This window comes from Pelobates fuscus, chromosome 2 (assembly GCF_036172605.1).
Source record: "Pelobates fuscus isolate aPelFus1 chromosome 2, aPelFus1.pri, whole genome shotgun sequence".
In the NCBI taxonomy this organism is placed as follows: domain Eukaryota; kingdom Metazoa; phylum Chordata; class Amphibia; order Anura; family Pelobatidae; genus Pelobates; species Pelobates fuscus.
In genome coordinates this window covers 262,778,793-262,806,328 of record NC_086318.1, presented here as the reverse complement: position 1 = coordinate 262,806,328, position 27,536 = coordinate 262,778,793, and the positions used below count along the sequence as shown (strand labels likewise).

Sequence of the window (27,536 nt, the reverse complement as noted above, 5' to 3'; positions counted from 1 at the left end):
TCCAGCAAGCACACAGACACACACTGCATCCCCAGCACACAGACACACTGCATCCCCAGCACACAGACACACACTGCATCCCCAGCACACACACAGACACACACTGCATCCCCAGCACACACACAGACACACAATTCATCCCCAGCACACACACAGACACACACTTCATCCCCAGCACACACACAGACACACACTGCATCCCCTGCACACACACGGACACACACACACTGCATCTCCAGCAAGCACACAGACACACACTATATCCCCAGCACACAGACACACTCCATCCACAGCATAGAGACACACTGCATCACCAGTACAGGCACACTACATCCCCAGCACACTCATAGACCCCACACTTCACCCCAGCACACACACACAGATACACACTTCACCACCATCACCCATAGACACATTTCACCCCCAGCACATACAAACACACTGGATCTCCAGCACACAAAGACTCACAGTGCATCCCCAGCACACACAAACATACATATCACTCCCAGCACACACACAGACACACGCTGCATTCCCAGCACACACACACAAACACACATATCACTCCCAGGACACAAAGACACACACTGCACTCATGCACAAATACAGACACTGTATCTCAGCACAACCACACAGTCAAACTACATCCCTAGCACTCACATCAATACTGCATCACCAGCACATACACACAATACATTCCCTTCACACACACACTACATACCCTATCTCATTATACATCCAAAACACACACTACTTCATCAGCACACACAGTATATTCATTACATACCCACTGCATCTCCAGCAAAACACACTACCTCCCCTACACACACACAGTACCTCCCATACAAATACAACATACTCTATACACATAGTGATGAAATCTACTCTGCACAAACACTCATACTACAGTAACACAAACCTATCATCAATAAACGTAGAAATTCCAAATGACAAAACATAAATGCAGGTCATCTAAAAACAGCATCCATTGTTATTAAATCCCCATAGGAAAGCATTGAGACATAATGCGCTTGTGGTGCTTGCTGCGCAGGCGCATTATGTACCTGTCAGATTATCCAGGCGCACAATGTCTTTAGCTAGCACTGGATACACATTGTCTACCTGATATACTAACTCCTTTTTTTTATTTTCTGTAAACCGTGAATCAAATGCCATAATAAAAGAGTGACAAAAATATTTACAAAAATGTGAGGGGTGTACTCACTTATGTGAGATACTGTATATATATTTTTTTATGCAATGGTATGAACATAGATGCATCATGGAGTAAGCCAATTACTTTATTGATACTAATGTTGTTGTCTATTACAATCTCCCAGAATAGGTCAAGTTTAAACCAAGGCACGGCTATTTTGCCCAAATGTTTAGCTCCAGTTAACCTAATGTGATGGAGCAGAGAAAACTTGTATGTAGTAGTTTGGCACCTGTATTCTTTTCTACATTCATCCATTGAGATAATAAAGATAGAAGAGCTCTCCTTAGTTGTCCACAAATAAAAGGTCCTCCTTTACATCTCTTGTATCATCCATGAGTAATATTTAAATCAGACATTTTTTTTAATCTTAATGCTATATATTCAGTCCTTATCCATTAGAAAAATGTATACATAATCATGTGTCTTCAAGGTTTTCCTTTTAGGAAGCGCTGACTATACCAAACATTACATAAAAAGCTGACTAATTTGAATTAGACCATTGCAGATATACATTAAGCTTGAATTTCCATATTTTATTTATTTTTAGTGTTCCGATATAACACTGGCAATGAGCAAACATGTGCCAACAACCGCAATCAATGCTCCATCTATGCATTGTGTAGAGATTTTTCAACTGGATATTGCTGTAGCTGTAATACTGGCTACTATGGAAATGGAAGGCAATGTGTATCAGAAGGTAAGATTTTTTTTTTTTTGTCAATCTTTCTTTTATTTAGGCATATGCAATGGGGTACAACATAAAGAGAGGGAAATGCACGAGTGGTATACAGTATAGGGTTAATACATCGCTAACAATGACGAATTACATTTCCTGAATAGCAATGCCTAATTTTTATTTTTTGTCGGTTAACGAAAACATACTATAAACATGAGCAACTGCTCTGCATTATAATAGTGAGCGTAAGTATGCTGTTTAGGGTGAGGGCTGGGTAGGGTGAGAGGCTACTCTGTGTGTGTGGCACGTCAAGAAACGAAAAATATAACATGTAAACATAACAGAGAGTGTAACAGTACATACTGAAATGTCATAACGAGTGATGGCGTTAGGGTCGGTGTGTGTCCTCGTGAATTACTAGGGCTATGTGTTAGCGCTTCTTGTCGATTTTTTTTTTTTTTTAGGTACATCTATTTCAACCCTGTATAGCGTGGAGCATAGAGGTACATGCCGCTAAGCTGCTATAGCATTAGTCGCGGCATGGGATGGTTTATCTAATGGTGGCTCTCTGTGTGCCTGTCCCCATATCCCAGGGGTGGGGGGGCGGATTATCACCGGAGCAGTTGTGGTCAACCCTGTAAGGGTGTTGCCTCCGCCTATGGCAGTTTCTACAGCATAGTGAAATTGAACATAAACTTGTGAAACAAAATTAAGCGAGAAAATTTTTTTGTATGGCCTGAATTAGACCAGCGGGTCGTACTGGTGATGCTGAGCAGGTGACACAGTTCATGTCTGTGGAGTTCCCGTCGCTCTTGATCGAAAAACTGACTCTTTGTCCGCTGACTTCGGTTGAGGGCGAGGATGTGGAGCTGTAGCGTCGTTTTGACTTAAGAGTCCCAGTATGCCCAGTATAGCGTTGCCGTCTTGGGGGGTCATAGCCTTGTGTTGTTCTCCGTTGACAGTCACCCATAAGGTTCTGGGGGTTGCCCATTTGTATGGTATTCCAGCTGCGTGAAGCGGTTTGGTAACCGATTGCATGTCCCTGCGCCACAGAAGTGTGGACCTACTTAAGTCCTGGAAAAATGAGAGTCGGCAAGACTCAAATTCCAATGGGGTCTTCCCCCGAAGTGCTGCCAGCAGCCCGAGCTTGTCTGACATTGTTTGACATCTGAGGATAATGTCTCTTGGGGCTGCGCTGGGGGCCTGCGGTGATTTGGATATTCTGTATACCCCATCAAATATAAAAGATTTAGCTTGTCTAGTCGGCAATACCTCTGACACCAGGCGTCGGACGTAGTGGGGTAGTTCCTCCAGTGGTACGGTCTCTAGTACCCCTCTGATTTTTATATTTTTACGTCGGCTCCTGTCGTCCAGTAAGTGGACTTGGTTGGAGAGATTTTCTTGGGCAGTGTGCAGTTGTCGGATCCTGTTGTCCATTGTGTGTATACTGTGTTTTAAGTCTGTTATGTCCCCCTCTGTTGCCTGAGTGCGTGCTGTCACTGCTTGCACTTGCGAGGTGAGCGCCGCTAAGTCTGCTTCCCACATTTGTTTAAGATTACGTTGGAGGCCTGACAGCATATTCTGAATGTCCCCTTTTGTGGCTGGGGTGCTGTCCTCTGGTACCAGTGAGGGTTCTGCTCTATAGGGGCCTGGTGGGGGACTGTCTTGGATTGATTCCTCGTCCGAGGGTGCAGGAGAGGCCTCGCGGGGAATGGGCGTTTGTCTCACCCTGGGCGTTTGGAGCATTTGGCCAATGTCCTGCCGAGGTTTAGTGGCGACTGGGGTCGGTTTTGGGGTTTTCCGTCCCATCTCACCTGCGGTTTGCTGGCTGGTCTGTTGGTCCGCTGTGGAAGGTAAGTGCCACGGCCAGTCCCACTCCACCCTGTCTCCGTGCTGTCCGCCCGCGCGGTAGGCCTTAACGCCGCGTTTTCGGATTTTTGCTCCGGGTGTCACAAAAAATGGCATCAGCCTAGTCGGTGAGCCTGCCCGTGCGCTGCGGTGTCGTTCGAGACCACGGGTGTCGCTTTGTGGTCACGATGTCGGCGGATTGCTGTATTTTTTCTCGGAGCTCCGGGAAATGGCGTCTGCTCCCGTGCGGTGTCAGGCTCCGCCCCCCAGAAGGTAAGATTTATCATCATCACTATATGTCATGCCACAGCATGAGTTTGCATTTGATATATGTTATGAGTTGTTTTTGTAAACGTTGGGATAACATTTATTGTAGGCTTTGAGTTGTTTTTGTACATGTTGGGATAACATTTATTGTAGGCTTTGAGTTGTTTTTGTACATGTTGGGGTAACATTTATTGTAGGCTTTGATCTTACACCAGGCCTGAGCCATAAAACTACTAGATAGCCATCACAAGAGCTGTACATAGAGCGTTGTAAAATGTATTGGTGCATATGCTCTGACTTAGGAGTTTTCAAAGGACAACGTAATTTAAGAAAATATGGAGTGGGCAATAAACTTCCAGAGCAAACCCTTCTGATCCACCCAGGGGTCTGCCCACCTATAAACAACTAGTTTTAAGGTATATATTGAGTATCCAGTGAGAGATTTCTTTTAACAACTACTTGGAGAACTTTAACATTGGAAACTCCAACAAGAATTATATATCAGCGGTAAATATATGTAAGGATCTTTTGTGTTTTCTCCTATTTTATTTTATGGACTGTTTTGCAATTTATCTGTGTTTCTGTAGGTCATTTATTTCTGTATTTTTGTACACAGCACTGTGAATCTTTTTGTCAGATTAAATGTTTACTTAATCAGCTTGTGTCTTTGTTCTCTATAAGCTCACTTTTCTGAGGAAAGCTCTGGTGAACCTGTTACAAAAAGGGTTAACTATATATGTCTGATCAGTAAAGTAACTTTTTGGTACTATAATTCTACAATGTGTTGAGTAACCTAAGATGCACGGATATAAAGTATTGGTGGTGGCAACAAAGTGTGTATTAGGGTGTTAGTGTAGAAGGGATTGCAAGGGTTAATTTAGTGGTTGCTGGGACTAGCAACAGGTAACCAGAGGTCTGGTTTCATTAACCCTTTCACTTCCACACTCTCCACGTTCGTGACACTATAATTATATGTATCAGAATTATACATACAATAATAAGATCATTCTTAATGTTGTGAATCTATTATGAACTTTGGTACTGGGAAATTACATACTTTAAGGGTTACTCCAAGCACTATGACCTCTCATTGATTTGAAGTAGTCATGGTGCCTGTATAGGCAGCATTTTACTTTGAAGTGCTAAACATACAGAGATAAACCCCTCTGCTGATGAGGGTGTAACTTCACCTCAGGCAGCATCATAAGGGCATCATTAGCCAGGTGACCAATGTTAAAGGACCACTATAGGCACCCAGACCACTTTAGCTTAATGAAGTGGTCTGGGTGCCAGGTCCATCTAGGATTAACCCTGCCTGCTGTAAACATAGCAATTTCACACTGAGAAGACGCCAGCGTCCATAGGAAAGCATTGAGAATGTGTCCCTCCCACCCCAGGCTCGCGTGTAGGCCCGCATCTCTTGGCCACTAGCTCGTCGGCTTGCGATGCATGAGCGTCCACCTCTCGTGGGGGTGGCGAGAGGCCAGTAGGTGAGCTGCCGCTTGCGTCGCTTGGATTGCCGCCAATGTGGGCGATGCTTTCGGGTAAAGACTCTCTTGGCCTTCAGCCCGGGTGGGCTAGTGTGGTTAAGTGCTGGCGGGTGATTGGGTGCTGCGCCCGAGGGTGTCCCCTTCTCACCCGTGTTTTGCTGGCCCTGTTGCATAAACGCTGTGTGAGGGTCGGTTCAGGTTTGTTGCTCCGGGCTCTCAGCGAGGACCGGGATATCCCCCACCGGTCCCAGGGGGGGGGTAGGAGAGTCGGGGGTCGAGGTGATTCTGTGTCAAGCAGTAAGAGAGGAGAGCGGCCGTCTCTCCTTCATTCGCTTTCCCGCAGGCCCCAGTCAGTGTAGCTCGGGTTCTCGGGTGGTCAGAAGCATGATTCGGGTGTCCAAATGTGTACCTGGATGACCCCAGCACGGCTGTATCCCTCCAGAGTGGATCTGCGCCAGTTTTTGGGTTGATTTCCCCCAAATTATCGTAGTTTGGTCGGGAGCTGGATCCTGGCACGTCCACTCAGTTAGGAAGCTCGGCTCCGCCCCCGAATTTATTTATTTTTTCTAGTTACATAGGCTGAAAAGAGACATGTGTCCATCAATTTCAGCCTTTCTCACATCTGTTTTGCTGTTAATCCAAAATAAGGCAAAAAACCCGGTCTGAAGCACTTTCTAATTTTGCAACAAACTAGTAAAAAACTCCTTTCTTGATCCACCTCCTTTACCCCACACATAAAATATTATATCCCTGAATAATATGCTTTTGCAAGAATTCATTCTGTCGCTGTTTAAACATCTGTACAAACTCTGTTTAAACCACCTCTTTAGGCAGAGAATTATACATCCTTATTGTTCTAAATGAATGACCTTGTGTGTCCTAAGTATAGCCCTGTTTATGAATAGATTTCCAGACAATGGTTTGCTTTGGCTCCAAATATATTTGTAAAATGCTATCATATCGCCTCCGAGGCCACGGTTTTCTAAACTAAAGAGTTTTAAATTTGTTAACTTTTCTTTATAGCTAAAATTGGGGATGATTTTGCTCTCTTTCGCTATCACTATCTTGTTTTCTAGTTTAGCCTATCTGTGCGCCTTTTTGCATGCACAATTGGTTTCCTTATATCTTATATAGAACGCCTCTAATTTGTCTGATATAAATGTTTTGCATGCACTTTTCATATTGGTTTAATTGGGTTTCTTTTATATTTATTACCCAATGTTACATATCAAGAAATGAACATTTCTAATATTTGTTTGATGATATATCATTCTGTTTATGTCAGTCAATGAGTTGTAAAGCTGTACTAATCCTTTTTAAATTGGCCTTTTTATAATTAAATGATTTAAGAGAATTTGCTTATTTGAGTGTATTTCAAAAGTGACCATATTGTGATCACTATTTCCCAAGTTCTCCCTTACTTGAATGTTTGTCAAATGATGTTCAAAAACCTGACTCCCCTTGTTACATAGAAACATAGAATGTGACGGCATGTAAGAACCATTCGGCCCATCTAGTCTGCCCGATTTTCTAAATACTTTCATTAGTCTCTGGCCTTATCTTATAGTTAGGATAGCCTTATGCCTATCCCACGCATGCTTAAACTCCTTTACTGTGTTAACCTCTACCACTTCAGCTGGAAGGCTATTCCATGCATCCACTACCCTCTCAGTAAAGTAATAATTCCTGATATTATTTTTAAACCTTTGTCCCTCTAATTTAAGACTATGTCCTCTTGTTGTAGTAGTTTTTCTTCTTTTAAATATAGTCTCCTCCTTTACTGTGTTGATTCCCTTTTATGTATTTAAATGTTTCTATCATATCCCCCCTGCCTCGTCTTTCCTCCAAGCTATACATGTTAAGATCCGTTAACCTTTCCTGGTAAGTTTTATCCTGCAATCCATGAACCAGTTTAGTAGTCCTTCTCTGAACTCTCTCTAAAGTATCAATGTCCTTCTGAAGATACGGTCTCCAGTACTGCGTACAGTACTCCAAGTGAGGTCTCACCAGTGTTCTGTACAATGGCATGAGCACTTCCCTCTTTCTACTGCTAATACCTCTCCCTATACAACCAAGCATTCTGCTAGTATTTCCTGCTGCTCTATTACATTGTCTGCCTACCTTAAAGTCATCAGAAATAATCACCCCTAAATCCCTTTCCTCAGATGTTGAGGTTAGGACTCTATCAAATATTCTGTACTCTGCCCTTGCACTTATCCACATTAAATATCAGTTGCCACAACTCTGACCATTTTTCTAGTTTACCTAAATCATTAGCCTTTTGGCTTATCCCTCCTGGAACATCAACCCTGTTACATATCTTAGTATCATCAGCAAAAAGACATACCTTACCATCAAGACCTTCTGCAATATCACTAATAAAAATATTAAAGAGAATGGGCCCAAGTACAGATCCCTGAGGTACCCCACTAGTGACAAGCCCAAGCTTTGAATATACTCCATTGACTACAACCCTCTGTTGTCTGTCACTCAGCCACTGCCTCACCCATTCAACAATATTGGAATCCAAGCTTAAAGATTGCAGTTTATTGATAAGCCTTCTATGTGCAACAGTGTCAAAAGCCGTACTGAAATCTAGGTAAGCAATGTCTACTGCACCACCCTGATCTATAATTTTAGTTACCCAATCAAAAAAATCAATAAGATTAGTTTGGCACGATCTCCCTGAAGTAAACCCATGTTGTCTCTGATTTTGAAATCCATGTGTTTTTAGATGTTCAACAATCCTATCCTTTAACATGGTTTCCATCACTTTCCCCACTACTGAAGTAAGGCTTACTGGACTATAGTTGCCCGACTCCTCCCTATTACCTTTCTTGTGAATGGACACAACATTCGCCAACTTCCAATCTTTTGGGACTACTCCTGTTATCAATGATTGGTTAAATAAATCTGTTAATGGTTTTGCTAGTACACCACTAAGCTCTTTTAATAGCTTTGGGTGTATTCCAACAGGTCCCATTGACTTATTTGTCTTTACTTTTGACAGTTGAAATAGAACCTCTTCCTCTGTAAACTCACGTGTAATAAATAACTCATTTATCCTTTTTCTTAACTGAGGTCCCTCTCCTTCATTTTCATCTGTAAATACCGAACAAAAATATTAATTGAGGCAGTCAGCTAGACCTTTATCCTCTTCTACATACCTTCATTCTTTTGTTTTTAATCTAACTAATCCTTATTTATGTATCTAAAAAAAGTTTTGTCCCCCTTTTTTACTGACTGTGCTATTTTCTCTTCTGTGTGTGATTTGGAAGCTCTTATAACTTGCTTAGCCTCTTTCTGCCTAATCTTATAGATCATTCTGTCTTCCTCACTCTGGTTTTTTTTTATAATTACTAAATGCTAACTTTTTGTTTCTTACTATTTTGGCCACATCTGCAGAGTACCACAGTGGTTTCTTGATTTTTTTGCATTTACTGACAAGCCTAATGCAATTTTCTGTTGCCTTCAGTAGCGCAAGTTTTAAATAATCCAATTTCTCTTGGACACCATTTAAATTGCTCCAGTCTGATAATGACTCCTTTACACATATTCTAATTTTAGAAAAGTCTGTTTTTCTAAAGTCTAAAACTTTTGTTTTTGTGTGGTGTGACTCAGTCACTGTTCTTATATTAAACCACACCGATTGATGATCACTGGATCCTAAACTTTCACCTACAGTAATATCGGATACCAAATCTCCATTTGTTAACACTAAATCTAGTATGGCCTCTTTACGAGTTGGCTCCTCAACCACTTGTTTTAGAGACAATCCCAGTAGGGAGTTGTTGAGCTACAAGTACCTATATTCCAATTTATGTTCACAAACCTGACTCCCCTTGTTGAGCTATAAGTTCCTTGTAATGGATCACCTGGCACCCCGACTAGGTACCTCCATTGAAGGATGCTCCTAGCGCTTACAGAGGGCTCCAAGCACTCCGCAGACACCACAACCACCGCAGACCCCACGAACCGCCGCAGCTTGTTTGGGGTCTTGCCGTCTCCTTTCCACCCTGCACCTTCGACAAGGCTCCAGGTTCCAGTGGGTGATCCTCTCCTCCAAGAGAGTGAAGCAGGAGCAAGCTCTTAAAAGAGCTTAGAAGTGATTATCCAAGGGAGCATGCAGAGCATAGCAATCCCTTGTAGTGATATAGCAATTCCCCCAATAAGAGACAGGACTCTAGCTTGAGGGTAAAAGAAGAACTCTGATGTTTAATGGCAGGTACTCTGCTTTTATGCAGTGCTCCCCTGCAAGGGAGACGCCCAGGGGCGGACTGACCGGTCGGGCACTTCGGACATGGTCCGAGGGCCCGGCCGGGAGGGGGGCCCGCCATCAGGGGGCCCGGCCGCCCCTTTAAATGCTGCAGCCGCCTGAGCGCTCTCTTAAGAGCGCTCAGGCGGCTGCAGCTTCTCACCTCCCCTCCCCGTAGCGTGGCCGAGCTGCTCTGCGTCCGCGGTGCCGGCCGGAGTTATAGGAAAGTGCACACACACTGAGTGTGCACCTTCCTGTCAGTCCGGCCGGGTACAGGAAACAGAAACTCCTGTTCCGCGCGGAACAGGAGTTTCTGTTTCCTGTACCCGGCCGGACTGACAGGAAGGTGCACACTCAGTGTGTGTGCACCTTCCTATCAATCCGGCCGGCACCGCGGACGCAGAGCCTCTCGGCCACGCTACGGGGAGGGGGGTTAAAAGAAAGAGGGAGGGGGGGGTTAAAAGAAAGAGGGAGGGGGGGTTAAGGGAGGGGGGGGTTAAAAGAGAGAGGGAGGGGGGATTAAAAGAAAGAGGGGGGGATTAAAAGAGAGAGGGGGGGGGATTAAAAGAGAGAGGGAGGGGGGGGGATTAAAAGAGAGGGGGGGGATTAAAAGAGAGAGGGAGGGGGGGGTTAAAAGAGAGGGGGAGGGGGGGTTAAAAGAGAGAGGGGGGGTTAAAAGAGAGGGGGAGGGGGGGTAAAAAGAGAGAGGGAGGGGGGATTAAAAGAGAGGGGGGGTTAAAAGAGAGAGGGAGGGGGGGGTTAAAAGAGAGGGGGGGGTTAAAAGAGGGAGGGGGGGTAAAAAGAGAGAGGGAGGGGGGTTAAAAGAGGGAGGGGGGGTTAAAAGAGAGAGGGAGGGGGGGTTAAAAGAGAGGGGGGTAAAAAGAGAGAGGGAGGGGGGTAAGAAGAGAGAGGGAGGGGGTAAGAAGAGAGGGGGTAAGAAGAGAGGGGGTAAGAAGAGGGAGGGGGGTAAGAAGAGGGAGGGGGTAAGAAGAGAGAGAGGGGGTAAGAAGGGAGGGGGGAGTAAGAAGAGGGGGAGTAAAAGAGGAAGGGGGGAGTAAGAAGAGGGGGAGGGGAGAGTAAGAAGAGGGGGGAGGGGGTAAGAAGAGGGGAGATTAAGAAGAGAGGGGGGGAGTAAAGGGGGTAAGAAGAGGGGGGGGAGTAAAAAGAGGAAGGGGGAGTAAGAAGAGGGGGGAGGGGGGTAAGAAGAGGGGGGAGTAAGAAGAGGGAGGAGTAAGAAGAGGTGGGAGTAAGAAGAGGGGGAGGGGGAGTAAGAAGATGGGGAGAGTAAGAAGGGGGAGTAAGGAGAGGGGGAGGGGGGAGTAAGAAGAGGGGAGAGTAAGAATGGGGGTAAGAAGAGAGTGGGAGTAAGAAGGGGGTAAGAAGAGGGGGAGGGGGGTAAGAAGAGGGGGAGGGGGGAGTAAGAGGAGGGCAATTGCCCCCTCCCCTGTCCGCAGGCACCGTGCGGGCAGCCGGCAGGGGAGGGAGGAAGAGAGGACCCGGGAGCTCAGTCTGCAGCTCCTCTGGGTCCTTCTTGCGCGAGCACAGATCGTTGCCGCGGTTACCACGGCAACGTTACGGCTCTTGCAAGAGTAAACTCTAGCCCTGGAGCTACGGGCTAGAGTTCACTCTCAACACTGTGACCACCAGGTATTCCTGGTGGTCGCAGTGGTGAGAGTGAACTTTAGCCCCATAAACACACTGCCCCCACACCATACACATTCACACACTGCCCCCCATACACACACACTGCCCCCACACACACCATACACACACACTGCCCCCACACACACCATACACATTTACACACATTGCCTCACACACACACACATACACTGCCCACCCATACACACACAGCCCCCCATACTAACATTGCCACACACATACACAGCCCCCTCGTACACACATTGCCCCACACACCCTACACATTCACACACTACACCCCCTCACACACACTGAACCTTTCACACAGACTGCACCCCTTACACATTGCACCACTGCTCCTATACCCTACTACAGCCTCATATCCCAGCAGACCCCAGGCAAGTTGTCAAACTGTTCTTAAACGGTTTGACTACTTACTCTGGGAGGGGGGCCCGGCCCTCCTGGCACCATAACGACTACACAGAGTAGTAGTGGTTATTGTGCATGGATTATTTCTTTAAATAATCTACGAGTGCCCCAGTAGCCAGCAAGCCAGCCAACCCACAGGCCAGCCAGCCCACAGACTGGCCAGTAGACAGCCAGCCAGCCTACAGGCCACCAGTTAGGCTTAAAGCCAGCAACCCCACAGCCTGCCAACCGCAGCCAGCAAGCCACAGCCTGCCAGCCAGCAAGCCACAGCCTGCCAGCCGCAGCCAGCAAGCCCACAGCCTGCCAGCCGCAGCCAGCAAGCCCACAGCCTGCCGGCAGTAGCCAGTAAGCCCACAGCCTGCCAGCAAGCCCACAGCCTGCCAGCCGCAGCCAGTAAGCCCACAGCCTTCCAGCAAGCCCACAGCCTGCCAGCCGCAGCCAGCAAGCCCACAGCCTGCCGGCAGTAGCCAGCAAGCCCACAGCCTGCCAGCAAGCCCACAGCCTGCCAGCCGCAGCCAGTAAGCCCACAGCCTTCCAGCAAGCCCACAGACTGCCAGCCAGCAACAGTAATTAAGGTAAGAGGAGCCAACTTGGCCTAGGTATCAGCTATGTTGTGTTGCTATATTGTGAATAGGAACCAGAGTGTTGGAGAGACCCCCCTCCAGGCCCCATTAGACTCCATTGTAGTCTCTAATGGGACCTGGAGGAAATTCTTTCTAACACACTCTCTAAAGGACACTGAGATAGCCTCTGCTAGAATGCTCCCCCTCTCCATGGCCCATTAGCCCTCAATTTTAGTCTCTACTGGGGCCTGGAGGCGACTGTTTCCAGCAGGGACACTGAGATGGCCTCTGTTAGAAAGACCCCCTTCCAAGCCTGTTAGACTCCATTGTAGTCTCTAATAGGGCCTGGAGGGGATTCTTTCTAACACACTCTCTAAAGGACACTGAGATAGCCTCTGCTAGAAAGACCCCCCTCCATGGCCCATTAGCCCTCAATTGTAGTCTCTACTGGGGCCTTGAAGGGATTATTGCACTTTTGTTCCTTGTGTCTAAAGATTGTGTAGGGTGTGGCTGGAGGTGGTGCATGGAGGCGGGACATGGGTGGCGCTTGCTGCGGAGTATGGGTGGGGCCTGTAAGGGGGCCCTTGATTTATTTTGCCCGGGGGCCCTGAGGGTTCTCAGTCCGCCCCTGGAGACGCCCACAGGCAATTAGGCATTAACCAATCACATATCGGTTACATCCCACATATTCCCTCCCCTCTGCTTGGGAGATAATTGAGTTTCTTAGTGTATCTACTCAATTAGCTCCAAGCTAAAAAATCATACATTTTTATAACTTTAAAACTATACATTCAATCTTCATTATTAATCAGCATACTTGAAATATGAACATACTCAAAATTCATGCAAATCCTTCCATTAGTTCAAAAGTTAGCTGGAAGTCCTTTGTGACCGACCGCGGGCACATTTTCATGCCCAAAACAGTTCCATGGATTTGGGCTGTGCGAGAAATTGACTAAGTCCCATTCGAACGAGCGTTCGAATCTTCGAACGGGACTTAGTCTCCAGCCGCGGTGTCGAAGTAGGTACGGGTCAGCGGTGTTCGTGCATTTGGGTAGCCGCAAACAGTTCCATAGATTTGGCTGCACACACCGTTGACCGCGTTCGAATAAGTTAAAATGGCCGCCGCCACGTGTTCGTTTGTTGAATGGCGGCCACTTCGACGACTTCGGCACTTCGACTGCATTCGAAGTGCCAGTTTAACGTTGGAACACTGCTCCAAAGTATTTAAAGGGCTAGGAACAACATTATACAAATCCATTATGCCCAAATGCAGTTAAAGGGCAATACATGCCAGGGCCATAGTCGCAGGGCAGGAGGCTGGCAAACAGGCCCCTCCAAAAAACAGTGGCGAGGTTACTAACCTCGCCACATTCCTATATCCCACTTTATGTCCTTGTAATTATCTCCACTGGCGGCATTACCGCGGTCGCAGCTGCAACCGGGCTCGTCACTCCAGGGGGCCCTGCGACCGGGGTTCCCGCTGGCATTGTTGTGCGGCCCCGGCCGCCTGGAGCAGCCGCTGGGACCGCAATGAAGGGACCCATCGGGTGGCCCGTGCTCTTGGGGCCACCTGATGGCAATGAATTACCTGGGGCCCGGTCAGCGCTGCGGCACTTTAAGAGTGCGACCGGGCCCCATTGATGACGTAAGAGCACCCACTGGGAGGAAGCCGTCACTTCCTCCCAGCATACACAGAGCAGAGCTGCGCAGGAGGAGAATGCATGGTAAGGAGGGAGTCAGAGTGGGAGCTCTGACTCCCATCACCATTAGGCAGCCACTGGACCCCAGGGACGTCATCCTCCTGCACATAAAGGTAGGGTGACTAAAATTTTTAACAGTTTCTGTGTGTTTTGTGAATGTCTGTATGTATGTGCGTGTGTGTGTGTGTGTCTGTATCTGTGTATGTGTGTTTGTGAATGTCTATCTGTATATCTGTGTGTGTGTGTGTGTGTGTGTGTGTGAATGTATGTGTGAATGTCTGTATCTGTATATCTGTGTGTCTGTATGTGTATATTATTGTATGTATGTGTATTTTTGTCTGCATATGTGTCTGTATGTGTATCTTTGTCTGTGTATCTGTGTCTGTATGGGTATCTGTATGTCTATATGTGTATCTGTTTGCATGTGTGTCAGTGTGTGCCCCTATGTATCTACGTATGTGTCTACATATGTATGTACAGTTTATATCTGAATGTTTGTCATTAAGTCTGTATGTATATCTGCATATGTGTCTGTATGTGTATCTGTATGTCTGTTTGTCTGCATATGTCTGTATGTGTATCTGTGTATCTGTATGTGTGTCAGGGTTTGTATCTGTTTTAGTGTCTTTCTGTGTATCTGAATGTGTCATTCGGTGTGTCTGTGTAATGTGTCCATGTATAAATCTGTTATAATATACAAATGGAGGGGCAGGTGGGTGGGAGTAGGGAAGCTGGATGGGGAGGGGGGAAGGAATATATATGAGAGGGGAGGAGGGAAGATGTATTGAGAGGGAGGGCTCCAGGGCAGTTTTCGCACCAGGGCCCTGTAGTTTCTAGTTACGCCTCTGATTATCTCAAATGATTATTGTGTTACTCGCATGTGCAGCTGTCCTAATTTGCTCTAAAAGCCTACTCATTAATATCAATATTAGGTGGTTTATAACATATCCCAACCAATAATTGATTTCCCTTCTTTTAGAAAAGGGATCGGTGGTAGGGTGAGGGGAGAGAGTAGGAGATAGGAAAGGGGACAAATGGTTTAATAGGTACGCCAACACCTCCATCCCCTGGCAGAGTAGCACCCCACCTGCATCTCAATGAAGTGGACTCTGTGTCATCCTTTAGTTCTAACATATAATATTGCTGTTTAGTAGATATGACAATATTATAATTGCAGAGCTAGTGCACACCTCCAGTGGCTGTCTTCCTTAGTCTACAAAAGTACATAAATACATATGGTAATATACAGAGATTTTTACGCTCACAGTGGCCTCATTGCCAATGCAGTCTGTATTATAAAAGTATAAATATTCTTTTAAGCATAAAGATCATTGATGAACAGACCACTGATTTAAAAAAAAGGAGAAATTTAGAAACAAAAATGTTTAAATGTTTAGTTTTATGAAGTGTATTATGGATGTGTTTTTCTATTGTCTAATTAATTTCAATTTTGTTAACTAATTTGCTATTAGCCACAATATCTCATTTTAAGTCCTTTACCAACTCTCTCATCACTTTCTTAAAGGGACTCTCCAGTGCCAGGAAAACAAACCCATTTTCCTGGCACTAAAGAATCCTGTAGTGCCCCCCTCCCTCCAGCCCCTCATCCCATGCCGCTGTCGGCCCTGGGTCAGGCTCCGCCCCCGCCGTCGTCAACCGGCGGGGGAGACCTAATGCGCTTTCAATGCTTTCCTATGGGGAAAATATGACCTCCAGTGTCAGGTAACCGACCAGAGGTCGGTTTTGGATTCCAGATTCCGGAGGGCAGACTTAAAGCTGCAATGTAAACGTTTTACATTGCAGCACTAAGTGCAAAAGTGTCACAGCACCCAGACTACTTCAATTAGCTGAAGTGGTCTGGGTGCCTGGAGTGTCCCTTTAAATATGCTTAATTACATTATAATGCCAAAATGTAATGCTAAAATTATATTGTTTTAGATAGATTATCAGGCAGTATTGGAGAAAATAAGATAATATGTGCTATGTAAATGCGAGAGGTTTGAGTCACTGTCCCAGAAGGCAGAGCAGTTAGAGATCCAAATGTGTATTCAGTAAACAGATCATAGTTCATCCAAGAACATTCAGTTAACATTACACTTCATGTTTTTTTGCGGAATACAAATATTCACAGGGATCTGCTGCACTAAAATGTTGATCTTGTCCCCACGTTCTCTTGGAAACCACAACTACACATCATTACACTAAACTACAAACTGTTTGGCAGGCACGTTACTACAATTAGGCAAGTAATTGTGTTACTTTCAAACCCACACATTGATGTGTATACCTCTTCGGTGCAGAATCTAAATTTGAAGAGGAACTACAATGACTGGCCATTTTAAACATGATAACCTAACATTCTTTTTAAACTTTGCTTATGTGTTAACTTACATAGACTTACATAGTTTAAAAGAAATAAAGACATGCATCTATCAAGTTCACCCTTCCTCACATCTGTTTCATCTGTTGATCCAAAAGAAGGCAAAAAACAAACTATCAAACTAGAAAACAATTCCTTCTCAACCTCAGAATGGCAGTCAGACTACTTGGATCAATAAGCTGTTAACCCTTATATTAAAAATGATATCCCTGAATGTTATGTTTTTTCAGTCACTTTTAAACATCTGCACAGACTGATAAAACAAGCTCTTCGGGCAGAGAATTCCACATCCTTATTGCACTTACCGGTACTTAAAAATAGTCCTTTGTATAGTCCTTTTTATGAATACATTTCCAAACAGTTTGTATTGGAAGATATTTGTATAATGCTATTGAATCACGCAGAGGCACTATTTTTGTATACTAAAAATATTTGTTAACCTTTCTTCATAACTAAAAGTTTCTATTTATCTGTGTTTTTCTATTGTCATAATATCCTTCATTAGAACAGGTACACAACATTTCACGGCAAATTCATGATTTATAGAGAGGTGAAATTAAATTTTTATCCTGAGAATGATGTTTCTTTTTATACATGACAATAGCTCACTGACCTTATCAACTGCTGAAAGACATCAGACATTGTTGTCTAGTTTGTTGTCTTTTTCAATTCCCAAAATGTTCTCATGTGTTGTTGTAGGTTGTGAATTGCATTCTTCACCCCAAAGTGCATAGCTTTGTATTTATTTACATAAAATACAATCTGCCATTGGAGCATCTAGTCTCCTAATCTATTTAAATCCTTCTACAACAAAGTAATATCCTGCTCACACCCTTCAGTTTCTGCCATCTGCAAACACTGACACATGACTTTCAATAGAGTAAAAAAGCAGAAAAGGTGCTTTGCGCACAAAGAAAAAGGCTATTTGGTTTACCTTACACTTATTAATTCTATTGGTAACCAACACATAGGCAATTCTTTCAAACATACATTAAAGTGAATTAATACAGAGTGTAAACTGTATGTATGATGTATATGCGTAAGAATATCTCTTCAAACTCACAATTTTCAGAGCCCATTAAAAGTTGGCTCGGTACTTATGGTGCTTTTCATCTCATCAGTGAGATATATAGTGGAATTTCCAGGAATCATCCTCAGGAACTCGGCACTGTTATATTACAGGAAACTCCAGAGTCCAGAGTAAGTATTTGATGAAAAGCTTTTAAACAAATTATTAAAAACAAAAGTAGCACAACGTGTTTCATCCATTCAAACAGGTCTTCCTCAGGTGCATATATTTTTCAGACTGAACATATTTGGCTTTATGTGCCAGAAAGTCTATCAGATAATTGTTCAATTTCAAACATATGTGTGTAAAAAACCACCCACAACCATATATGGTCAAGACCGGAAGTATCTCGCCAATCCTAATATGGCTGTGCATCAGGCCTTGAACATAGCGTTCTTTCCCTCCCCAAGATGTCCATTATATATATATATATGTAGCCTCCTTTTTACATCCCTGCTTCTTCTTCTTTTTGTTGCTTTCTATGACGACTGAACATTCAGCTCTTCTCGTCGGGATGTGCGATACGTCATTTCCTGTGACGTATGTAACGTTGTATTTCCATTGAGGAGTGAGTGTTCTCTTTGTTATTAGGTGGGAGTTGCTTCCAGATCGTCCATTTTGAAACAGGGAACATATACAGATGTGCTCACAGTCCATGTCATAAGGGGAAATATATAATGTAATGAGAGGAGAATATGTTAAAATACAGCACAAATACTGTATATAAATTCAACCAATCTCTCTCATATATATTGTGCTCTTATAAAAAAAAAAAGAAATCAATGGACTAGTGCCTATTAGTATAAATCCCATTTCACAGCAGTGTGTGGTATAGAGAAGTGCAGAGGAAGTGCAGGAGAAAAGATAGCCATATAGTGAATTATAAAATGGTTATCTAATTGGCATATAAAAAATATATATAATAAAATAAAACCATATAAAAATAAATACAAAAACCCTTATAAAATATTACTTATTTCAAAGTCAATATTAAGACCCATAGGTGTTAAGGTGCGCATTTTAAAAATCCATTTATCCTCCTGGGTGCTTAATTTTTGGGGGAGGTTTCCTCCTCTCCAGTGTAACTCAACTTTTTCTATTGCACAAAAATTTGGATCTGATCTATGTTTCTCTAAAAAATGTTTAGACACACTATGGTTTACAAATCCTTTCCTTATATTTCTTATATGTTCACCCATTCTAATTTGTATGGGTCTTGATGTTTTTCCATTATATTGGAATCCGCATGTACAATTTAATAGATATATTACATTACTCAAATGGCTTGTGAGCATACATTTCATTTTAAATTCTTTCTTTGTAACGAAAGAGCTAAATGCTGTTACATTTTTATTTAATATATCCATATTTTTACATTCATTGCACATACCACAGTGAAAAAAAAAACATGTTGATGTTTTTGACCAGTTAGTTAAAAAAATTTGTATTGTCTAAAATTATTTTTTCTAAATACTTACTCTGGACTCTGGAGTGTCCTGTAATACAAGAGTGCCGAGTTCCTGAGGACGATCCCTGGAAATTCCACTATATATATCTCACTGATGAGATGAAAAGCACCATAAGTACAGAGCCAACTTTTAATGGGCTCTGAAAATTGTGAGTTTGACGAGATGTTCTTACGTATATACAATCTCACATATACAGTTTACACTATGTGTGTTTAATTCACTTTAATATAGTTTTGAAAGAATTGCCTATGTGTTGGTTACCAGAGAATTATTAAGTGTAAGGTAAACCAAATAACCTTTTTCTGTGTGCGCAAATCACCTTTTCTGCTTTTTTACTCTATCACATTTGTAACGTGTAAATGGTGACATTGCACTTGGGTAATTTTTAGCTGCACCAGATAACGTACTGAAATTAGTGCAATTTTGTCCTTTATCTTTTGATTTAGATACTACATGACTTTCAATGCCTATTACAAGATCATTTCTAAATAGGTTGTTTATAAGTGGTCCCAGAACAGACCTCTGGGGGACGCCACTTTCCATTTGAATGTGCATTCTGCTCAGGAGCTCAGTTTAGGCATAGTCCTTGTTTGACAGGTTTACAGCAGTTTAGCTCCCAAACTTTCATTTCTATTGAGGAATCATTCTTGAGGCACTCATCTTATTTTAATGCAAGTTAAAGGGTCAACCCAGACACTAAAACAACTTTACCTAAATGAAACAACTTTACCTCCCGGGAGGCATTCTTACTTCAAAGGGTTAAACCTTCTCGAACAGTTTAACCCTAAAGTTGCCTCCTGCAGCAATGTCCACTCTACCTCTGGCAGCCACTGGCTTTAGCATTTTCATATTCAGGAAGCATGAAGTACCACCGGGTAGGAGTGCCACTAATTGGCTGAGAGTGGTCAGCTGACGCCCTCAGCCAACCAGTGACTTCCCATTCAAAAAACTGGCTTTGAAAGAAACATACCTTTTCAAGGGGAGTCGACATCGCCACTGAAGGCAACTTTGGGGAAAAAGCCTTGAGGTAAGAGTGCCTCTGTGGGCCTCCAACGTTATTTAGATTCAGTTGTTTTGATGCCTAGAGGGTCCCTCTAAATACTCATTATAGTCATTTGGAGTAGTTGACCAGCATTTTACACAACTCTGGCTTAGGAAAGACTGTATGTATGTATAATTTGCACATTGCCTAAACATAATCAGACATGCATTTTTTTTAGTGGAGAAAAAAAAAAGATTTGGAATGTATACTTATTAACTTGAAGGCTTCAGTAATGCTACAATAAAATTGTCATTGGTTGTAGAACCTATCTTATACCGTTTACTTATCCACAACTTAATTCATTTACTGACATTTTGGGTTTCTGGTAATATGTTGCAGGATCTGCTCAGCGTGTAAATGGCAAAGTGAAAGGAAGAATCTTTGTAGGCGACAATCCACAATTATTTGCGTTTGACAACATTGACCTACATTCTTACGTTGTGGTTAATGATGGACGAGCTTACACAGCAATCAGCACGATAGCTGACACTACGGGATACTCTCTGCTGCCACTTGTTCCTATTGGAGGAGTGATAGGCTGGATGTTTGCACTGCAACAGCCAGGGTATAAGAATGGGTTCAGCATTACGGGTAAGTAAATAATGTGTATTTAGTATAATTCTTAAAAAAAACATGTTATATTTGTATAATATATTTATATTTCCTGAATTAGCATCAAAGTGCTTTATTCAGTTTTTTTTTTCTTCTGTAACCAATTTTTTTCACATTTAATTTTTCTTTTTTTAGTTTTTCCAAGGTTTATAATTTGCCGTTTACAAAATATCAAAGGTGACATAACATGTGTAACATTTATGGTGGTGGTCACATTACAAAGGATGCTGACTGGGAGGTTGGTTTGTATGGGTTTCAGTTAGAAATTTTCAACTATGTGGTATAGCTAGCCAAGAAAGATGTGAGAAAAATTGCCCCTAGTGTGGTGCATGTCCTTGCAAAAATGATGTTAACCAGGGTTCCAATATATTCCTGTTTCCTCCATGATCCTAATAGACTTGACCCTTTGTACCCAATCCCAAAGTGTGGGAGCAGTGTTTTTTTTCCAGAAGAGAGGGGTGAGTAGGTTTGTGGCTGTTAGTAGGTTTGTCAATAGGGAAGACTTAAGGAGAACAAAAAGGGGAGTAGAAAAAAAAGGAGTATTGGTTTGGGGTTACCCTGGAGTTGCTCTCTCGTGATATTGTGTATTAAGGAGGCGGTTTGTTTCCAGTACTGTTGTATTATTGGACATATGCTATACATGGTCACAAGTGCAAATTGTAATAAAGTGCAAAGTGATATAAAGTGCACTCAATGTGTTAAAAAAAAGAACTTATACATACATATATGTGTCCTCTCCAATGGCAGTAAACATATGAAAGGGAGAGACATAAAAAACAATAATAGTGTAAATCTGTTTAAAAAAACAATTAATAGTATAATACAAAAGTTTACACTCACAGCTCTAACTGTATCAGCTTCTTCAAATATTTCCTTAAGGAAAAGGACTGCACGGACGAATAATTTCCATTCACATATTTAATGCCCAACTCTGCACAGGTACTTCACCTTCCTCTGCATACAGTACACGATAAAATATAACAGGCCGTGTATACTTTGGGGTGTCGACAAGTCCCTCAGTTTTCAGCCGATACTGTCGCTGTTGTCTCGGGTCCAGACTTCCGGGAGGAGGAGTTACCGGTAGTGCGTGATGCGTGGTGCGTGATGATGCGTTTCGCCGTGTTCATGGCTTCATCAGATCATTCATCTGATGAAGCCGTGAACACTGTGAAACGCGTCATCACGCACCACGCAAGCCGTGAACACAGCGAAACACTTCATCACGCAAATCACGCACCACGCATCACGCACTACCGGTAACTCCTCCTCCCGGAAGTCATTAAATGGGATCACTTTGTCTCCCATATATATTTGGTGAATGTGTTGTAGTCCTGCATATTCAAGACCTTTGTATTCTCTTGCAATCATACCTGGAGGAAATGCTCTATTACAAAGTAATGGCATCATAGGGGATGTGAAGGACATCAGCTCATGTTTTCGAGCAGAACAGTCCTAGACACAGATGGAGTTGGTTATAGCGTGGCAATTGGTGTGTAAAAGTGCTCTATCCTCTCTTTGAAGCCAAATGTAGAGTTGTGGGAGGTCTGGTCTCATTATCATGGACTCTTGGTCTACCCATCTCCTCTGGTCCGGGGGTAAGTGCCATAAGGCTACCTGTGATAGTTGAATGTAGGAACTGCTGGTGGACCTGAGCCCAATACGAAAAAGGGGGCTCAGGGGCACCAAGGAAGATTCTATGAGTTTACTTATGTATGAAAATAAAAACACCTTTATTATAGGGTACACATTCCCCAAAAAAAGAAATAAAGGAAACTTATAAATGATGCTAACACATCTAGAAAAATATAAATCGAGGGAGGTAGTAATATATACAAATGAGACAGGAGTGAGTGATCGAGTACCTAAGACCCTTTAACCAGGGGTAACTTATGTATCTGAGAGGTCTGTGCAAAATACAGACACAGCTTGTTTGAAGGCTAGAAAAAAGCCCTTAAAAGAAATAGTATGTAAAACTATAACGTTGTCAACAATGGATACAGTTAGGTAATGAAGCTTAGAACATTGTATCAATTGTGTCCAGGACTAGAAAAGTCTTGTTGGATCTATTGCTCAATGCTTCTAGTTGCTGGGCTTGAACATATGGCCCCTAGGTCTACTGGCCATAGGAAAAAATAATTCCAGAGCGTTCCCAGTGCTTGATGTACTATATAAGCACTCGGATAGAAAAGAAAAATATAAGTTGGTAACTAGCACGACTAGCGTGTAATCCCACTGTAGTGCCTATAAGAGATAATAAGTCTTTACACTAGTGCCAAAAATACACCATATAGACACACTATTACTCTTAACTACAGGGTTATTAAACCGATATCTGCAAATCTGTGTAGAATAATCTACAGACGGGGAAAAAAAAAAAAAAACTCCCAAGTTGCTTAATAAAAGGTTGTCTATCCGCTGGAAATCTTATGCAGGTATCATTAGATCTTATGCAGGCACTTATTAAGCTATTGTCTCTCCAGGGGATTGCAGCATACCCTAGGAATAAGTTGCGATCACACTAGTACTCATGTAGCCAAAGTGCTAAATAGTAGTGCTGAACCTGAAAGAACACGGCCACAACATTCGAAAAGACCCAGAATCACTCTAAACTGATATATTCGTCAGACTCCTACAGAGAAAGGCGCTTGCATAGCGCCGAAACGTGCGTTAGGTTAATGCTTTTTTAACTATCACCGAGCACTTTGTGTGTGTTCACCAGGGGGGAGGTAGATGAGTATGTAGGAGTCTGACGAATATATCAGTTTAGAGTGATTCTGGGTCTTTTCGAATGTTGTGGCCGTGTTCTTTCAGGTTCAGCACTACTATTTAGCACTTTGGCTACATGAGTACTAGTGTGATCGCAACTTATTCCTAGGGTATGCTGCAATCCCCTGGAGAGACAATAGCTTAATAAGTGCCTGCATAAGATCTAATGATACCTGCATAAGATTTCCAGCGGATAGACAACCTTTTATTAAGCAACTTGGGAGTTTTTTTTTTTTTTACCCCGTCTGTAGATTATTCTACACAGATTTGCAGATATAGGTTTAATAACCCTGTAGTTAAGAGTAATAGTGTGTCTATATGGTGTATTTTTGGCACTAGTGTAAAGACTTATTATCTCTTATAGGCACTACAGTGGGATTACACGCTAGTCGTGCTAGTTACCAACTTATATTTTTCTTTTCTATCCGAGTGCTTATATAGTACATCAAGCACTGGGAACGCTCTGGAATTATTTTTTCCTATGGCCAGTAGACCTAGGGGCCATATGTTCAAGCCCAGCAACTAGAAGCATTGAGCAATAGATCCAACAAGACTTTTCTAGTCCTGGACACAATTGATACAATGTTCTAAGCTTCATTACCTAACTGTATCCATTGTTGACAACGTTATAGTTTTACATACTATTTCTTTTAAGGGCTTTTTTCTAGCCCTCAAACAAGCTGTGTCTGTATTTTGCACAGACCTCTCAGATACATAAGTTACCCCTGGTTAAAGGGTCTTAGGTACTCGATCACTCACTCCTGTCTCATTTGTATATATTACTACCTCCCTCGATTTATATTTTTCTAGATGTGTTAGCATCATTTATAAGTTTCCTTTATTTCTTTTTTTGGGGAATGTGTACCCTATAATAAAGGTGTTTTTATTTTCATACATAAGTAAACTCATAGAATCTTCCTTGGTGCCCCTGAGCCCCCTTTTTCGTATTGGGCTCAGGTCCACCAGCAGTTCCTACATTCATTTCGATATTAAGGGTTATCCCCTATACAAGATTCTATGGACAGATTCTATGGCTGCTTTGGGTCGGTATAGGATGTTACGTGCCACTCTGTCTCCTTTTCTGCCATATAAATCTATCTCCCTTTGCAGAGGTGCTAGATTTATTTTCGAAATTGGTACGGGCAACGCCTGAAAGAGGAATAGTATGTGGGGGAGGACATTAATTTTCACTGAGTGTATTCTGCCTATCAGTTCATCGCTCCATGTCACCTGTGAGAGCCCTCAGTAGAGGAGTGTGATTGGCTTGGTATTGCTTCTCCGGATCGGCAGTGAGGTTAATCCCTAAGTATTTGATGTCATTTTGTAGGTGTCCCTAATATGTGCCGTGTCCATCGCTGAGAGGCCCAATGGGAGGGCACCGGATTTCTCCATGTTCACTTTGTAACCTGAAATTTCTCCGTAAGTGGACAAGAGTGGGACCAATGCCCACATTGATTCTATGGGGTTTGTCAGTGTGAGGAGAATGTCGTCCGCATAGCCTAAGACTGCAAATTTTTAGTTTCGCATAGTCACTCCATAGATAGAGGGGTGGATGCGGATTGCCTGCAGTAGAGGATCCAGGGACATTATAAAGAGAAGTGGCGAGAGAGGGCATCACTGCCTCGTACCATTGCTTAGCGTGAATGGTTTGCTGTGTGGTTGTTATTTTAATTTGTGTCGCAATGTTCGTGTAAAATTCAAGTGTGTTAGGAGTTGGAACACGTAAGGCCATTTCACTCTGTCAAATGCCTTTTCAGCATCAAGTGACAGTACTAATGATGGGATGGCTGTGGTAGTTAATTTCCATATCAAGTCTATGTTCCTTCTAATATTCTCGAACAGTTGCCTCCCAGGGATGAAGCCCACCTTGTCCGCGTGTATCAGGTGAGTTACCAAAGGGTTCAGTCTGCACGCTAGGATTTTTGCATCGTGGTTTATTAGTGAGATTGGTCGGTATGATTCAGGTAGCGACAATCTTGTCTGTCTGGTTTGTGCAGCAAGATTGTTTGCTAGGGCCATATCGCTATTGGGAGTTCCCCCCTGCATTAAAACGTTGAAGAGGGGTAAGTTGTGGGGAGAGTTCTTTTTTGAAGGTTTTGTAATACCCACCTTCAAAACCATCTGGCCCCGGGGCTTTGCCCCGCTTCAGCGACGTTATTGCTGCATCTACCTCGTCAGAGGTAAAATGAGAGCCCAGAGTGTCTCTAGCCTCTAGAGACAATTTTGGGAGGCGCTGCTTGTTTAAGAATGCGCAAATATGCGGCTTTTCAGGCTCATTTGTCATCGGCTCTCTTTGTCCCTCTGTATGATTGTATAGTTTTTTGGTAAATATTTGTGCTATCTCCTCTGGGGAATTCTGTTAGTTCATTACCTACGTTGGCTATAATAGTTGGATCTCTAAGCAAGGAGGTGTTAAATCGCCAAGTCCATTGCTTAACAATGATTTGTTGAAGGAAATTGCTATGTCCGCGTGGTCTGACCATGTGATGGACCCCACCTCTGTTTTGCTAACTTTCAGGACGCCAGTATTGTTAACTAGGAAGTTGTCTATCCTTGAGTTAGTGCAATGTGGGGCTGAATAGAAAGTGAAATCTTTTATGTCGGGGTGTTGTGCTCTCCAAGCGTCTAAAAGCCCTATACGTCGGTCCAGGTGTAGCAACCTCTGTGTCAGGGGGGTATCGGAGGAGATAGAAGCGCAGGACATCCAGGCTCATGTTATCGAGCTGTTTCACATACTGGCTCCTGACGTACCCCAGGACATGCTGCTTATGGACCGGATACACCGGGTAGCTGTAACGGACCGTTTTGCACACAAGAGGTTAAAAACCGTTTAGGCGATATTCCCCTTTTCAGATGCACAGACAGCTACTGCAATCACCAATCTCCCGAATTGCAAACACATAAATACTCAAACTCCCGAACTGCAAACACATTAATTCACCAATCTCCCGAACTGTAACCAGGGGAATGCTCCAAACTCCCGAACAGGAAACACACGGATGCGGTAAACAGCCGAACAGGAAAAACCATACGAACAGTTTACACTCCTGGCAGTCGCACTGTAACAGCATACAATCCAATTCCTCCCAAGAACGAGACGACACTTCGTTTGAGGGTCAAGCAGAACTGATTTACTGGGGCTACCTGCCCGGCTTTTATGCAGGTCTCCCACCTGGTGGACACTCCCCTAGGGGACCAGATGGAAAACTGGAAAACATATTGGACAATGACCAATCACAAGCTTACAATCCCACAATGCATCACAATCCCTCCTCTCTGTCCTGGAGATAATTGGGAAGTAATCAAATTATCTCCAAGGACAGAGGCAAAACTCCATTAACCACATGGCAGACAAAGGACAATAAAAGACATAAAAATAGATACTGTTACATTTATCACATAGAACATACACATTCTACCTATCCCCAGATAGCTTAGATCTGAGCACACATTATTACCGGATGGCACTCAGATCACATACATACAGTTCAATCGCCATGGAGCCAAAGTCTTTCATACAGTCTTTCAGTATACGGCTGGGCTCCATGGCATAGCTATCTGGGGTAGCATGGCTTTAACAGTCCGCAGAAAGGCACGAACCAGCCTTTCTGCAGGGAAAAAGAACAGTGTTAAACATGGGGCCATAGTCCAGTGGCAGGAGGCGGGCAACCAGGCTCCTCCAGTGGCCAGTGGCGAGGTTGGTTCCGCCACAGTAGCTAAACCCTCATTCCTTCCGCAAGACCTAACAAGAGATATCATCCTGAAGATGCAATATTAACACTTTAAAGAAATGGTCCTAAATTCCAGCAGAACAAAGATGGACTTACCCATCAAATTCCGAAAATATTTAAATCTTTGCTGACATCTCAGCACCCACTTTGAGAAAGAGAAAGACATTCTAGCCTATCACAAGCCTGCTACGTCACCAGCACATTATGTACTGATGGGACTATCCTACAAACCTAATATTTAAACGCAACGGCACTACAATCAACACTCTGGAAGACGGCCTACGCATGCTACGCAGCTGGGGCCTACAGATTCCTGAACCCATGGATGTTAGGCATCGATCTCCACGAGTTCAACAGGACTGGAAGAAAACAAGAAAAT

General features: G+C 43.3%; 1 protein-coding gene across 1 annotated transcript in view; it reads left to right on the top strand.

Moving 5' to 3' along the window:
• NID1 (nidogen 1) overlaps nucleotides 1-27,536 on the top strand; it is a 108,330-nt gene that overhangs the window by 25,577 nt on the left and 55,217 nt on the right. Inside the window, exons 5-6 of the mRNA XM_063443361.1 lie at nucleotides 1,764-1,913; nucleotides 20,388-20,639. Coding sequence (XP_063299431.1) covers nucleotides 1,764-1,913; nucleotides 20,388-20,639 — 402 coding nt within the window. The remainder of the gene's footprint in view (nucleotides 1-1,763; nucleotides 1,914-20,387; nucleotides 20,640-27,536) is intronic.